General features: G+C 38.9%; 1 protein-coding gene across 2 annotated transcripts in view; it reads right to left on the bottom strand.

Annotated features, from left to right (window-relative positions):
- Window positions 1-3,527: 3,527 nt before the first annotated feature.
- HMGCLL1 (3-hydroxy-3-methylglutaryl-CoA lyase like 1) overlaps window positions 3,528-14,777 on the bottom strand; it is a 59,697-nt gene continuing 48,447 nt past the window's right edge. For both annotated transcript variants that reach the window (XM_081944031.1, XM_081944032.1), the window contains exons 8-9: window positions 8,606-8,731; window positions 3,528-4,976 (exon numbers count right to left, since the gene is read on the bottom strand). In XM_081944031.1, coding sequence (XP_081800157.1) covers window positions 4,875-4,976; window positions 8,606-8,731 — 228 coding nt within the window. In that variant the 3' untranslated portion in view covers window positions 3,528-4,874. The remainder of the gene's footprint in view (window positions 4,977-8,605; window positions 8,732-14,777) is intronic.

The raw sequence follows: 14,777 nt of genomic DNA on the forward strand, positions 1-14,777 counted from the left end.
ATAGCATCTGTGGTCACATGGTTGCCATTGGCTACCTTCACTGTTAACATCAGAAGCTGGAATAAGACAAAAACCTATACACTTCTAAAGATGGATTTTTCCTTTAATTTTACCAGATATTTTCTGACCTTACACAGTTTGAGACTTAGATTTGGCTCTAAATCCAAAGGAGTCCTACAGTGGTGGGTTCCTACCGGTTCAGACTGGTTTGGCTGAACTGGTAGTGGTTTGGCAGCCTGGGTCTCTGGAACCGGCAGTGACCCAGGCCTGCCACACCCCTGAACTGGTTCTTGTTTTTTTGCTTCTGTGCAGAGCACTTTTTATTGTACTGCGCATGCGCGCAGGCGCATGGCGCACCCACGAGCGAACCAGCAGTAGTGACTGCCAGAACCCACCCCTGGGATCCTACACAAAATTCCCCTATGGTAGAACCTATCCTACCAGCAATAACCATGGAGAACCATTTCAGGGATTGTGAACAGTCTGGTTGTTGTAATGGTTAGTTCTTGCCAGCTGCAATGGAAGAGAATGCCTCTCTTAAAACCCGTTGGATGCCTGTAAAACCTGATCATGTCAGTAACGCTATTCATCCATGCTCCTCTTAATCCAACAAAGAGGAATGGTGAGCAGCTCCTACTCAGTTATAAAGCAAGTGAAGAAACAATCTCTACCAGTATGGAACTGATCGTAGTGAGGAGCTTGAGCACTACATGTAATTGCTTCCATGGGCCATTCATATGTAGAAGTGAGTCAGCCTAAGCCCTTTGTGTAACCTGGTCTGCAAGTGTGAAAATCAGATCCTCCCTTTCATCCCAGGTACAACTAGCTAGATGAATGCTGACATAACAGTATATAATTTGTTGTAATTTCTGAAAACTCATGCAGAGAAGAAATCTCTCTCCAGTGTTCCTTAAGATAAACTTGTTTTTTGTTGAGTTGTTCTCCTAATAGCTGATTAGAAGGGCTGATTAACAAAAAAAAGTAATCAGTAGTAAATATATTGTCTTCAGGTAGATTATTATAGACCAATAACATCAACTCTGAATGGAAAGTGCAGTCAATAACTATCGATGTCTTCTGTCCAGGTTGGTTACTTGTAATTAATGATATAGTTTGGAGCATACTTTGTATTTTTTTTTTCATATCTTACGATAAAGACTATAACTTGGGAAAAATAATGAATAGATATAATAGATATAGAAAGACCTCAAATCACAATCACAATTGAGCCCAAAATGTATGTTGCTAAGTGAGATGTTTGTTAAGTGAGTTTTGCCCCATTTTATGACCTTTCTTGCCATAGTTGTTAAGTGAATCACTGCAGGCAACATGGTTAAGTAAATCTGCTTCCCCACTGATTTTGCATGTCAGAAGGTCACAAAAGGTGATCACACGACCCTGGGAAACTGCAACCGTCATAAGTATGAGTCAATTGCCAACTGTCAGAATTTGGTTTACGTGACTGTGGGGATGCTACAACGATCTTAAGTGTGAAAAACACTCGTAAGTCACTTTATTTTAGTGGCGATGTAATTTCAAACAGTCACTAAATGAACTGTTGTAAGTCAAGGGCTACCTATATTTAGTGAAACGATCCAGCAATAGTGAAATATTTACATGGTCTTTTTTTATAGCCAATAATCACATCCTCCACTGATCTTCCTTCCCAAAACCAAATTATCACTGGGGATTTTTCTAAGAAACTGGAAAAAGTAGGCAAACCTTTCCTCTTCTTAGCAGAGCTGTGTGTGAGACAGACAGAACTTTCTATGTGAAAGAGAGAGATTCAGAAACGTAAAGTGTAGAGAAGATATTTTTTGTACAATTCGTTGTTCACAGCAAGTTATAAAATATTGGCCCTTTTCAGGTTCACAAGGACCAAAATGCTTTCTGTATCTGAACTGATGAGGTTGTTGAAATACAGAAGTGATTAAACAGCTTTTAACTGAGTAACCTACAGTAACTAGCATGCTCAATTGCATTCAATTCATTTGTGATGCCCTCATCTAAGAAAATCCAATATAAGGAATGTAATCTGAACATTTCCACTCTAGGCAAAATAGATAGCATGGATATATACTATATCAGTGATGGCTAACCTTTTTGTCGCCATGTGCCAAAAGTATGTGCATGCGCATTTGCCCATAATACAATAGACCCATGGCCCCCCTGACAACTGTGCATGTGCGTGCGACCTCCCATGTGCAACCCGCCCCACGTATGCATGTACAACCCCCATGTCCCCCACATGCATGTGCGCCCCCCCCAGTGAGCCACACTCCCATGCATGCATGCATGCCTCCCGCATGGCCCCCCCTACGCTTGCACGGCAGAGACCCGAAAACCATGTGGTCAGTGGGAAGTACAAGCGCATGCGCAGTGGAGTTGAGCTGGGGTAACGGCTTGCATGGCCGCAGAGTGGGCTCTGTGTGCCACCTGTGACATGCATGCTTTAGGTTCGCCATCACAGTACTACATAATCCTAAAGTGGGAATCTAATTTTAAAAACAAACATTGCAAGGGCATTTTTTTCTGCTGTAACTGAAGTAGTTACTTGTCAGAAGACGGGACACAATTTCTACTGGGATTGGCAGGGACAAATTTTTTTACTTTTATTCCCAGTCCATAGTTCTAATCCCAATTTGGCCAGCCATTTGGCTGAGGGGTGTATACACGGAAGAAGGCACAAGCGTCACCACCTCTCTTTCTAATTGAGTTGTGGGAGAGAGTGATTAATGCTGCCACTGTATAGCAACAACGTTTCAGGAAGTTTGCACAGTGAAGTAAAATTTGCTCTCCTAAACATCCTCACTAAAAAAAAACAACCCAACAACACAGCAGCGGTATTAAATATCATTTGCTCAAAAATGAGAGATTAAAGTTGATTACAATGACTGTAATGTATGTCACAACTATAGGACGACGCCACAAATTTGGAGAATGTGGCAGCCTGCCATTTCCCACAAACTCTTGGAACAAGATAAAGTCCTTCATATTCTTAACAGATGTCAGGCATAGTAAAACACTCCAAAAATGCTACTCATAGCAAATCCAGTTTTGGCTCTCGGTTCAGAGCATAATGACTTGGGAAAGAGAAAGAGGTAATCTGCAGAAATAAACTGTACAACAGGCCACACACAACGATGGGCCTCATAAATTGCTGCAAATATTTATGAGACACTAAAAGCTTGATTAAGAGCTAACAATGTACTTACTGTCTTTAAAATTTGCAGCCCATTGTATCCAAGACAGTTAAAAGGATCAGCTGTAAGTGAAACAATTAAATACATAATCCAGACCTTATTACCCACCAGACCAAATGCAATTTGTCCATTCTTCTCTTTTTTGTAATCCAAGATTTTTTCCTACATTGGGAGTTAACCTTTACCTCAGTGGCTGTGCTCAATCTAATTCTAATACACATTTTCAAAATAGGAGACTGACCGTATTATGCCCCTTATCGTGACATTTTAGTGTAGTGTGAGGGTTTCTTACAGACTCCGAGTTGCAGTTGATCACGTAACAGGAGTTAAAAGAGCTTTCAATAGAGAAAGATTCCTTTAATTGATTTTATAGTTTGCATATACTTGTTCAGAGTTTTATAAATATATCATCTAGTACATGGACAAATATTTCCAGAAGCGTACACATATACAGTACATTTTGAGCAAATATATAAATAAAAAATGGAAGGAAATTGAATAAAGACTTAAGGCATTTTACAAGAGTCACCAATACATTATGACATATATTTTCCTGAATTAGACAGGGGTGGCTACGTCTTATCACTTCTTACTACCATTAGCCAAGGCTGATAATCTTCAACACATTTGGACCATCCTATATTGCTTACACATAGTTTGGAGCCCAAGCTGCATATTGATTTATTATGCGCCATCAAATCAGTGTGGATTGTTAGCAATTTTCTCCATGAAGATCTGTCCTTAACTTGGACTTTTAGAGCTGCCTCCATCACCACCGGAGCGGAGTCCATCCATCTTGCTGCTAGTGATCCTCTTCTCTTCCCTTCCACCATTCCTAGCATCAGAGTCTTCTCTAGAGAGCTAGCTCAAACATAATGTGTTTGAAGTAGGATAATTTGAGCCTGGTCATTTATGCCTGGAATGCGAACTCAAGGGGTAGATTTGTTTGATTATTCATCTTTAACATCAAAAGCATCAATGCTTTTTCTATCCTGCTTCTTCAAAGTACAACTTTCATTCAGTGTCACACAGAAAACCATTGGCTGCATACCTCTGATCTTGATAGTACAGACTCATCACAGCATATGAACATTTTTTTCAAGGCATTTATGGCTGCTTTACCAAGTGCTAAATTGTGGCATATTTCTTGATTGTTTGTTCCTTAACTATTGATATGCAGAACTCATAGCAAGGTAAGCTCAGTTCGAATTCAGTAGCATTACATTACATAGCAGTATGCTTGCTTAGTTCGGTTTGTCTCAAACTTATTTTTTAATCCGTGTAGCAAGCCTACTTCATTTGTAAGCAAATAAGTATGTACTCTTGTTGGCACAGAGTACCACGACAGGGGAACATTTATATTCTAAAAGCATCACATCAGAAATTGACTATGATTTGATAAAGAGAGGCCATCGTAAGTTTCAAAAGGCACCACCCAAGGACCCCCAAAGAAAAAAAAATCATTTAGCAATTCAAATGAAGGCTTTCTACTTTGGTCTTTTAATTCATTACTGCCATTGGCCTCATATCAACTGTAGTGCTACTGTTCCCTTCAGATGATACTGTTTTTAATTTTTTGCAATATGCTTGTTTTTTGCAACTATAAACAGGAAAAGCCCACTGACAGATAAATATTTAATTTTTTAAGAATGTCACCATTTATTTTCCAGCTCAATCACTGAACAAAGCTTGAGCAACTTTAGAACTGGTTTTCTTATTCAAAGCTCTGCAGATGAAGTTGCCAGCTTCCATAACTTTGTAAAGATCCACACCCTAAAATTGCGGAAGAGAGAGGAGAAAGAAATATTTTTAATATTCATATATAACCACTCAAGATGTTCAGCAGGAGAGGAAAATATGAGCATGCTTTGTAATGATCCTAAATTCTGCATCAATCATCCATACTCTGAAACTTTCTCTGACTCTGCTTATCTGAATTACCTTCTATAGCTTAGGGTCTGGCAGCATTCTAATACATTATGTCCCCAATGCTTTTTAACAACTACATCACATACCTTTGGATTACAATACTTTAGAGAATTTTATATGGACCTCTGAAGTTGGTTCAGAACTTATGTTATCTGAAGGTACCTGAATCATCCAAACTTCAGAATGATCATCTTTTAAAGTTATTATTACGTTTGTGCCTTCGAGCTAGTGTTGACTCATGGTAACTGTCTGGATTATTCCCTGCAGTTTTTTTGACAAGATTTTGGAAATAGTTTGCCCTTGTCTTTTTCCTACAGCTGAAAGAGAGTGACTGGTCCAAAGTTCCCAGCCGGCCTTGTGTTCTAAGGTGAGACTAGAACTCCCAATTTCTAGCCTGGTGCATTGACCACTACACCAAACTGGCTCTCCGGTCTGATAACTAGGAGAAGAGAAATATAATCATATTACACTTATACCCTAGAAACAGTAATGTTAACACTGTTTGGGTCTCAGTATAATTCAAAGATTTGGCTCAGATCTTTGCTCTTTGCTTGCAACCAGAACATCTGAAAGTCCTAGTCCTTCAGGGCCTCTGGAATACCATGACAACTGATGCTTGATATAAAATGCAATAGGGCCACGTGTTGGTGGCATCCTAAATGTGAAACTGTCAATATATGTTCAGCTGACATTAACCTTGTAATTGATGCCAGATATGGCTTCTTTTATTTTCCATTATACGCAGGTTAGTGTTTGCTTATGGTCCATTTTTTTTCAATTTGACTAATTGCTTTTATACTTTTAAATTATAGTATTTCAAAGTTTTGCTTTTGATGTGAATGAATGTCTGTGCGCTTTACTATTACTTTTTATAAACCACTCTGAAAAGTTAATTACCTATCAAATCAAAATCCATTGTTCTATGAAATTAAAGGATGAATAATCTAATTAAAGTCATTGGGAATAAGTCAATCTCCTATTCTTTGTGATAACGCCTCAAGTACTGGAAGATAGCTATTATGTCCTCTTCAATAGGCTAGATACACCTAGTTCCCTCAACCGTTTGTCATACAATTTAGCGTCCAGATCCTTTAGCATCTTTGTTGCTTTCCTCTGCGCATTTCCAGCATCTCAACATTGTGTATCATGAATGATGGATTAATCGCTCAGTCAGTCATTCAGTCATTCAGTCAGTAAATCAATCAATCAATCAATCAATCAATCAAGATAATGGGCAAAAACTAGCAAAACCCAGGAAACTCAAACTTTCAGCAACCAACCAAGCAACAGAGAAGAGGAAAGCCCATAGTGCTCTTCTTCAGAGTCATGGAGGAGAGCATCTGGCCTATAAAGAATAAGACATGCGCCACAACCTGAAGCGGGCTTGCAGAAGTAAAAGAAATTAAGCTGTCTACATTGTGGACTGATCTCAATTTTTTCTGTTTTATTTTACCTACAAGGGGCTGTTCCTCCATGCATTTTTGCACCAGGAAGGTCAACTGTGAATTACAACCTACAGAATGCAAGACTCAAGGTGGCGAATATATCCAACACATTTCCCCCTTCTCTTTTCCACACACCAATAACCCTGTGAGGTGAGCTGGGCAGGCAGGGAGTGACTGGTACAAAGTCATCCAGCCAGCTTTCATGACTAAGATGGGATTTGAACTGATGGTTTTCTGCTTTCTAGCCTATACTAAACGAGCTCCTTTTTCCTTTTCTTTTTCTCTCACTGACATTGTTCCATTAGCTTCATAGCCTTAACCTGCAAATCAAACAATTGGTACTTTTTTCTGAAATTCTCTGTCTCATTCTGACAGGGGATTTAGCCTTTCATCCATCCTGGCCATTCAGCTTAATTATAAAGGGAAAGGAGAGGGAGAAAGAGGAGAATCCTCTGGCCTCTTCCTGAAAGACTGACTTCAAGAGGAAATGTCTTTATGAAGAATGAGTGGAGGTAGTGACCAGACAGAACCCTCCACAGACTGAGGGACTTAATTGTGCTGGAGTGTAAGCACATGTTCCAGTACAGGCACAGACATTTATTTACTTTCTTTTATTTATTTTTAATCCCTGTATTATTTTTATAACCAACTCAAGGTGAACAACGTATCTAATACTTCTCCCCCCCCCCATTTACTCCACAACAATAACCTTCTGAGGTGGATTGGGCAGAGAGAGAGAGGGGGGGGAGAGGGAGAGGGAGAGAGGGAGAGAGGGAGAGAGGGAGAGAGGGAGAGAGGGAGGGAGAGAGAGAGAGAGAGAGAGAGAGAGAGAGAGAGAGAGAGAGAGAGAGAGAGAGGGAGAGAGACTGCCCCAAAGTCATTCCCTCAATTTTCATGGCTAAGGCAGGACTAGAACTCACAGTATCCTGGTTTCTAGCCTGGTGCCTTCACCACTAGACAAAAAGTCTAGTTATGTTTAAAGTCTTTTGGCAAAAAGCAGTTTCTATTTTAACAAGGTGGAAGAAATTGAAAGAATCCTGCTGCAAGAGAAATGAGCTAGTCAGGGAATCTAAAAATAGCATCAGATTCAAACTGAGATCCCATACACACTTCTACTTGGAAGTAAATTTATTGAATGTATATCTAGGCACAAAGTAAACAAGCAAGAAATCTGATGAGCACAGACTTCTGCAAAAAAATAGTACTGTTTGGGGATTCTAATATTCTTTTGACTCATACATATTATTATCCTCAAAAAAAAAAGTTTCAGCACCTTAAATCTAATCTTCACTTGCCAGGTGTTCATTGAGCTGACCTTTGCAAAATTATACACAGCCATGTATAGATGCTGGGTCTGAGCTTTCCCAAAGTAAACTGACAATTTGATCTAATCATTGTGAACCTTGTTCTAAACGAGGAATTAACTGTGACTTCAAAGTTCTCAGCTCATCTGAAAGAACAACTGCTTTTAAAAGAGGGAAAAGATCCATTGTGTTCTTTAGCAGTAACCCAAGAAAGAACATGTCAATGGAAATAATGTAAACAAAGGGCAATGTTTAATTCTAGTAAATGGTATGCACTATCAATAATTTGATAAGAAAATAAACTCTGAAGTGTAGAATTCAAGTAATAGTGAGGGTTAAAAACTGTTTTAAAAAGAGTTTTTACAATTGCCCGAGATGCATTCCTATCCTGGGAAAATTAGTTAGACATTTATACAAAATCACATATGTATAAGTAAGATTAGGAGAAAAACTATGCAAACCTTTTGTAACACAAAAAAATCTGTTCAGTGGAAAAGCCAATTTCCCCTGACAGATTGCTGTCCTAGAATGCATCGGTGGGCACTGTTTGATTGATTCATTTATCAAATCTACATAGCCTCTTAGAACAAGGTTTAAAAGAGTGTAACACATTATATTGTTTGAAATCAATATAACAGGCATGAGATACGTGCTATTTCAATGACCCCCCCCCTCCATTTTAGCAATTATGTGGAATCCCATAAATATATAAGAATCAGCTTACTGTATTGATCCCCATGCCATTAAGCATGTATATCACATCTTCTGTGGCTACATTTCCAGTGGCACCTTTCGCATATGGGCAACCTCCTAAGCCCGAAACAGAAGAATCCACAACACGAACTCCCATCTAGAAAACAATAATGGTAATCATAGATATTCCATCAGAGAGATAGTCCTCAATTCAAAATGCTCACTAGGGCACTCTGCATACAGAAATGGTTGGGCACATTTTCTGCAATGTACATCTGAGCATGCCTTCCATAATCCAGATGCCATTGTACTCTTATCCTATTTTACTTGAACCTTGACCGTGCATGGCTTATAATAGACACACCTTCAACACAGCTGCCACACTGGGCATTCAATACCTCTTTCAAAATAAAACATTCTATTTCTTTACAAATTGATTCCCCCAATCAGCATGGACTGATGAGACAATAGTCTGAGACCCTCTATTGAAAAAAAAAGGGAATCTAAAGTCGCACAAGTGGAGAATGTGACATTGTTCATATTTCCAAAATCGAAGGATTCACAATTATACAGATAGCCCTCGACTTACAAGAGTTCATTTAGTGACCGTTCAAAGTTACAACAGCACTGAAAAAAGTGACCAATGACCAGTTTTCAGACTTACAACCATTGCAGCATCCCATGATCACATGATCAAAATTCAGATGCTTAGCAACTGGCTCCAACTTATGGTATTTGCAGTGTCCTGGGGTCAGGTGATCACTTTTCACAACCTTCTGACAAGCAAAGACAATGTGGAAGCCGGATTCACTGAGCATCTTTGCAACTAACTTAACAACTGCAGTGCTTCACTTAACAACAGTGGCAAGAAGGGTCATAAAATGGGACAAAATTAACTTAACTGCCTCACTTAGCAACACAAATTTGATGATATGTTGAGGTCTACCTGTAGTCTGAATTTAAGTCACAGACAAAAAAAAAGATAGGTGTTGTAGGTTTGATCTTCCATCAGAGGCATTTTTCAAGGATTTGTGAAACAGGTCACCCCCGATTGGTTGCAACCTTTGGCATGTACAATTAAGGGAAATGGATTTCTTGGCAAACATAATGGCGGCTTGTTCCTTGTGTTTAAATCGCTGCGCAGTCCAATTATGCCATTTCGAAAATATAGTCATAGCATCTGAAGACTTTTTACTGGGAACTACTCTTCACTATTGCCAAATAGTCCTAATTTGACATAAGATTATTTACAACTAGGAACTTAAAGTACTAAAGTGGATGTGTCTGAGATTACAATTTCTTCCTCAAGTTCAAATATAACACAGCCAATGTTTTTATGAATGCTCTTCATGTTTGGATAATAATACATTCTAGAACTCAGATAGGCTAAAATCATTTTATATCTTGTAGAGCAGACTTACATTAATGTAACTCAAGGCATACAGCTGATTGATGCAAAAAGCAAAATAAAAACTTTACACAAGCCCCAAAATACTGAATTATATATATAAAAAGCTATTTCTCAGACTTATATGCAGTGAGAATCATTTTTTCTGAAGCCAAAGCGGTCATGGAAAATAGCTTTAGAAGTTCTTAGGATGAAGCATTAAAATAATACCCTGGGTTCTTATTAAATGTGGGTAGATTGATATAAATTCTAATCATAAAATCAGACAATATAATCAACAGAAGCACAGGATGAAAATGCTGTAAGAAAAAACACATAAAACTGAAAAAGCAAACAATAAAAATTTAATAGCAGCAAGAGGAAAAGTTATTAAAATGAGCAAAATTAAAGTACATATTATAGAACCCAATTAAAAGTAACTTCAATTTGTCACAAAAAAGAACACTTTGGAGAATCCAGGTGACATGATCTGCTTTTACTTTAAAATCCACATTTAAAATTATGTTTTCCCATGAGATCCAAGGAGCTACTGTTTGAAATATACATCCTAAAACATCTACCATTACACGGAATAAGCTGCACCCATCGATTAGTACCAAGCTAACCATGAAATCTGATTGCTGAATAATATTGTATTTTGTAATACTTTCAGCTACTTTGCATTCAATGATGTGCATTATCAGCTAGACAAATGTTGGACCTGCAGTTTCAGAAGCGTAAGTTCTTTGCACATTTTAAGGACCCTTATCACTGACCAGTTCACCATTGACCATTTATTGTCTGGGTTTTAGTCCCTTGGTAGATTGAGATTCTTCCCTTCAACCTATATTTGGCAGGAAGAATCCAGTATTTTATGCTTCCTTCTCAATTTTACCATCACAAGGACAGAAAGCTCTGAAATGCAGCCATGTATACCAGTGCAAATTTCCTTAATAAACTATACTTTTGAACCATAAGCATATCTCTCAAAGTATTCTAAGAGTACTGTCTCCAAAAATTCTACTCACACAGGCCTGTTCTGCTAAACATAAATTCCACAAGCAAATAGAAGGATGCCAACAAGGGTTAAAATAAATTACCCATTCAGTCTGGAAAGACAGATAAGCAATCCTGACATTAGGCACTGCTTATCTACAGAGGTAACTGGTGTATACTGCTGCTAGCCCAGTGCACAGGATTTTGGCTAATCAAGGGCTTTAGATAAACAACTTTGAGCCCACTGCAATGAAAGCAGTAGCTAATAGAATAAATACTTGCCATTAATTGTGTTTTTATTTATGCAATGAAAAACAAATTGTGTACTTAACAAGAGTTTTAGTATTAAAAAGTTTAGTGCAAAAGATTTGACAGGAAGTTTGTCAAAGTGCACTGGGACAAGTTGAGCATCTCTCCTTAAAGCACTGAAGCTGCCACATTCTCCAAAATGTTTAGTGCAACTATTTTGAAGATGTTCCCCTGTTGTCTCTAGGCACGGTCATATTTTTTTGTATTGGTAGTGATTCCAGTGGATGGAATTTCTGTGCATACATATTAATATGCTGACAAGCTGCCAGAGGACATAGTTGTGTTGATGGTTCAAAGAGCATTAAACCAACTTTTGCAAAGTAACCCTACTGAATGCCCAGAGCTTATGAAGAAAAACTAAGTCTGATACAGCTTAAACACAGATATGAAAATGTGATTAAAATTCTGAATCAAATGCCACCCAACAAATTACTTTAGGGGGCTGTATTTGCATCCTCTTTGTAATTTAGTGTTAATTTAATGTATGAAGGATGTACATGCAATTAAGAGCATAGTAATTATTTTTTAAAGTGAAGAGTATTCTTTTGCTAAACACTTGGTGGCACTGTTGCTTTAAACTGGGCTATTTCCCTTTTTTGCTTGATAAATTCTGATAATAGGAAGATTACTTTTAAGATTTTGATTTTACTTATTTTTAAAGTAAAAGTTAAGACACAATAAAAGCTGGCTTTTTCCCATTTTTTTAAAAAAAATATCAAATTACTGTATATGGCATATTTTTATCTGCACAAACCTATCCTGAAGCAATACAAGGATAATTTATTACAGGCTTAATAAATAAATCTTTTTAAAAATACATCATTACCAGTGGTGGATTGCAAATATTTTACTACTGGTTTAGGTGCGCTCCCGTTTGCGCGCAACGCTTCTGCACATGCGCAGAAGCATCAGGGCGGGTGGCTGTGGCCTCCCACCACCGCTACTACCGGTTTGGCCGAACCGGGCCGAACCAGGAGCAACTCACCACTGATCATTACCAAATGGAATCTACCTTACTGATCCCACGGTGAGAGCAAAATTGGCAAAGTAGCTTTCTCATAATCCTGACATTGCTTTATTAATCTTTAGCTGAATCATGCAAACAAGTTTTAAAGACCCAGCATTCTCAACCCAGATCAATAGGCAGCTACACCCCAGGCTCTTAACAGTACAGAACTTTCTTTCACTAAAGTCCAAAATATATTTTCTCCTGTAAAATGATGACATCTGTTTTCAGAAAAAAAAAATCCTGAACAATGAATGCCCCGGGAGAGGGGGTGTTGGGCACAAGCTAGAATTGTTGGCACCTCATTGCTGCCATCTCTGGCCCTCTTAATTGCTGCAGCCAACATATGGTATCTCTACTGCTGAAGAGCCAAAACTGTGAACTCCAAGATTACAGTTTTAAAGAGTTTTTATTCTTTGTTTATTAGGTTTTTGTGAAGGTCCTGACTTGCATCCATTTGGGTAAGGTTGTCTTTGAAACTCACAAATTTGCTGAATATACTGAATCAAGGGTGTCCAATCTTTGCTGACTAGGGCAGTTGACATCCACAAGACTTAAAGTTTCCAAGGTTGGCCACCCCTGCAGTAAATGTTCTGCTGTTTTCAGTATTATTATTTTTTTCTAATAATGAAATCTTGACCGTAGAAAAACATTCTGGCAAAGACTACTGGCTACTCTATTTTGGACTATGTTTTGGGTAATATAACCAATAGTTTAGCTTCAAAATATTCAATTAGTTCATCGTTTGATCTTTTTTTCTGGCTTTACATAAGTGCATAGAATATAAGGCTAAGAATATCATTCATTCAGCAAACTGTGAAATTGATCTGCATGTACAATACACTCGGCATACATTTGAGAGGAGAGATGCCTGTTATTGGTTTAGCAATTTTCTATCCATGAAAACAATTAGCTGATCTAGGGGGAAAAATTAACCAGGGCCAAATCTGATTGGTCTTTGGATGGTGAATTAGCAGGAAATCCCCAGACTGTAGGCCAGGTGAGAGAAGACAAATAGGCATTATTGCCACTTCTGAACTGTTATCATGGAGTTCTACTTGAAGAAAATCTTATTTAAATCAGGCAACTTTTTTCAAGCTACCCAACTTTGCATCCTATCTCATTCTGTTCCAGAGTTATCAACTCTTCAGAATAGTTTCAGGCAAGGACGATAAAGAATGGCGGGGGGGGGGGGACGACTAAAAATTAAATAAATTAAACAGTTCATCAAGCAACATATGAACCATTTAGATCAGTGGCCCCCAACCTTTTGGGACACCAGGGACCGGTTCCATGGAGAAAGATTTTTCCGTGGACCAGAGAGGGGCATGGTTTTGCATACTGCCTGAATCCTTCAGATGGGGCTTCGCTTGTTTGAGCAGTCTGGTTTGTTACGGACCGGTTCCAGTCCATGGACCGGGAATTGGGGACCCCTGATCTAGATCTGTCCAGAACTATAGAAAGGCAGGATAGGTTACTGTTGTGGCCCAGCAAGATCCGGTTGAGCTGCTGATGGACTCGGATAGCGAGGAACCATATGAGTCTGCCCTGGACGATGTGAAGGACCCTGTGCAGGGTTCAGACTCAGAGCAGGTACCAGAGAGGCTGATTGGCCACCAGGAGGCGCTTGAGACATGGAGCAGTGGGAGGATTAAAGGCAGTTTGTCCCTGATGCTAGATTGAGAGGGCTGAGAAACGGAAACAGCAACTCCATAGGCAGACTCACAGAAGATGATTAAGCACAGATGGTGGTGGATTGGCCCCTCCCAAAAGAGATTATAGGTGAGGTATTGGGAGGGGACATTTGCAGGAAACAACCATTCGAATTAGTAGTTAAGAAAATCTATCTGTGTATTCTAGCCGTGTCTGCTCGTTTGGACTATCTGCATTGTTTCATTTGAATTATCTGGGTTGCTCTATTGAACGTGAGTTGTCTGGGCCCTCAGCCAAAGGATTCGTTATCTCAGTAATTAAACAGTGGCAAACAGCCAAGCCTGTGTTCTGGTTTATTAACAGGCATGGGAGGGGGTTCAGAACAGGTTACTATTTATATTTAGACAGGGCCCTTATAGTTATTTGTTTAGTGACTGTTTGAAGTTGCCATAGCACTGGTTTACAACTGGTCCTTACACTGATGACCATCGCAGCACCTCCATGATTATGTGATCAATATTCAGGCACTTGGCAACCGGCATGTATGTGTCAGTTTGTTGCAGCAATCACATCAAGAAAACACATACAGGTAACTGATTCAGCAGGATTCATTAACTTCTCTTTATATATAACACAACACATGAAGTAAATATACAATACTAAAATGCAGGTTTTCCAATGTAGCAAATACAAGCAAACACAGGAAGAGGGAAGAGAACAGTTTCACTTCAGAGCAGCAGACTCAGAGCTAAGCCACGCCCAGGCACCAAACTGTTTCAGCTCCCATTGGCTGACCTTGTTGCCATATCTCTTCCAGTCTGAACTCTACACAGACAGTATTTAAAATGGTTA

Source organism: Natrix helvetica (assembly GCF_964273705.1).
Source record: "Natrix helvetica genome assembly, chromosome: 2".
NCBI classification, from domain to species: domain Eukaryota; kingdom Metazoa; phylum Chordata; class Lepidosauria; order Squamata; family Natricidae; genus Natrix; species Natrix helvetica.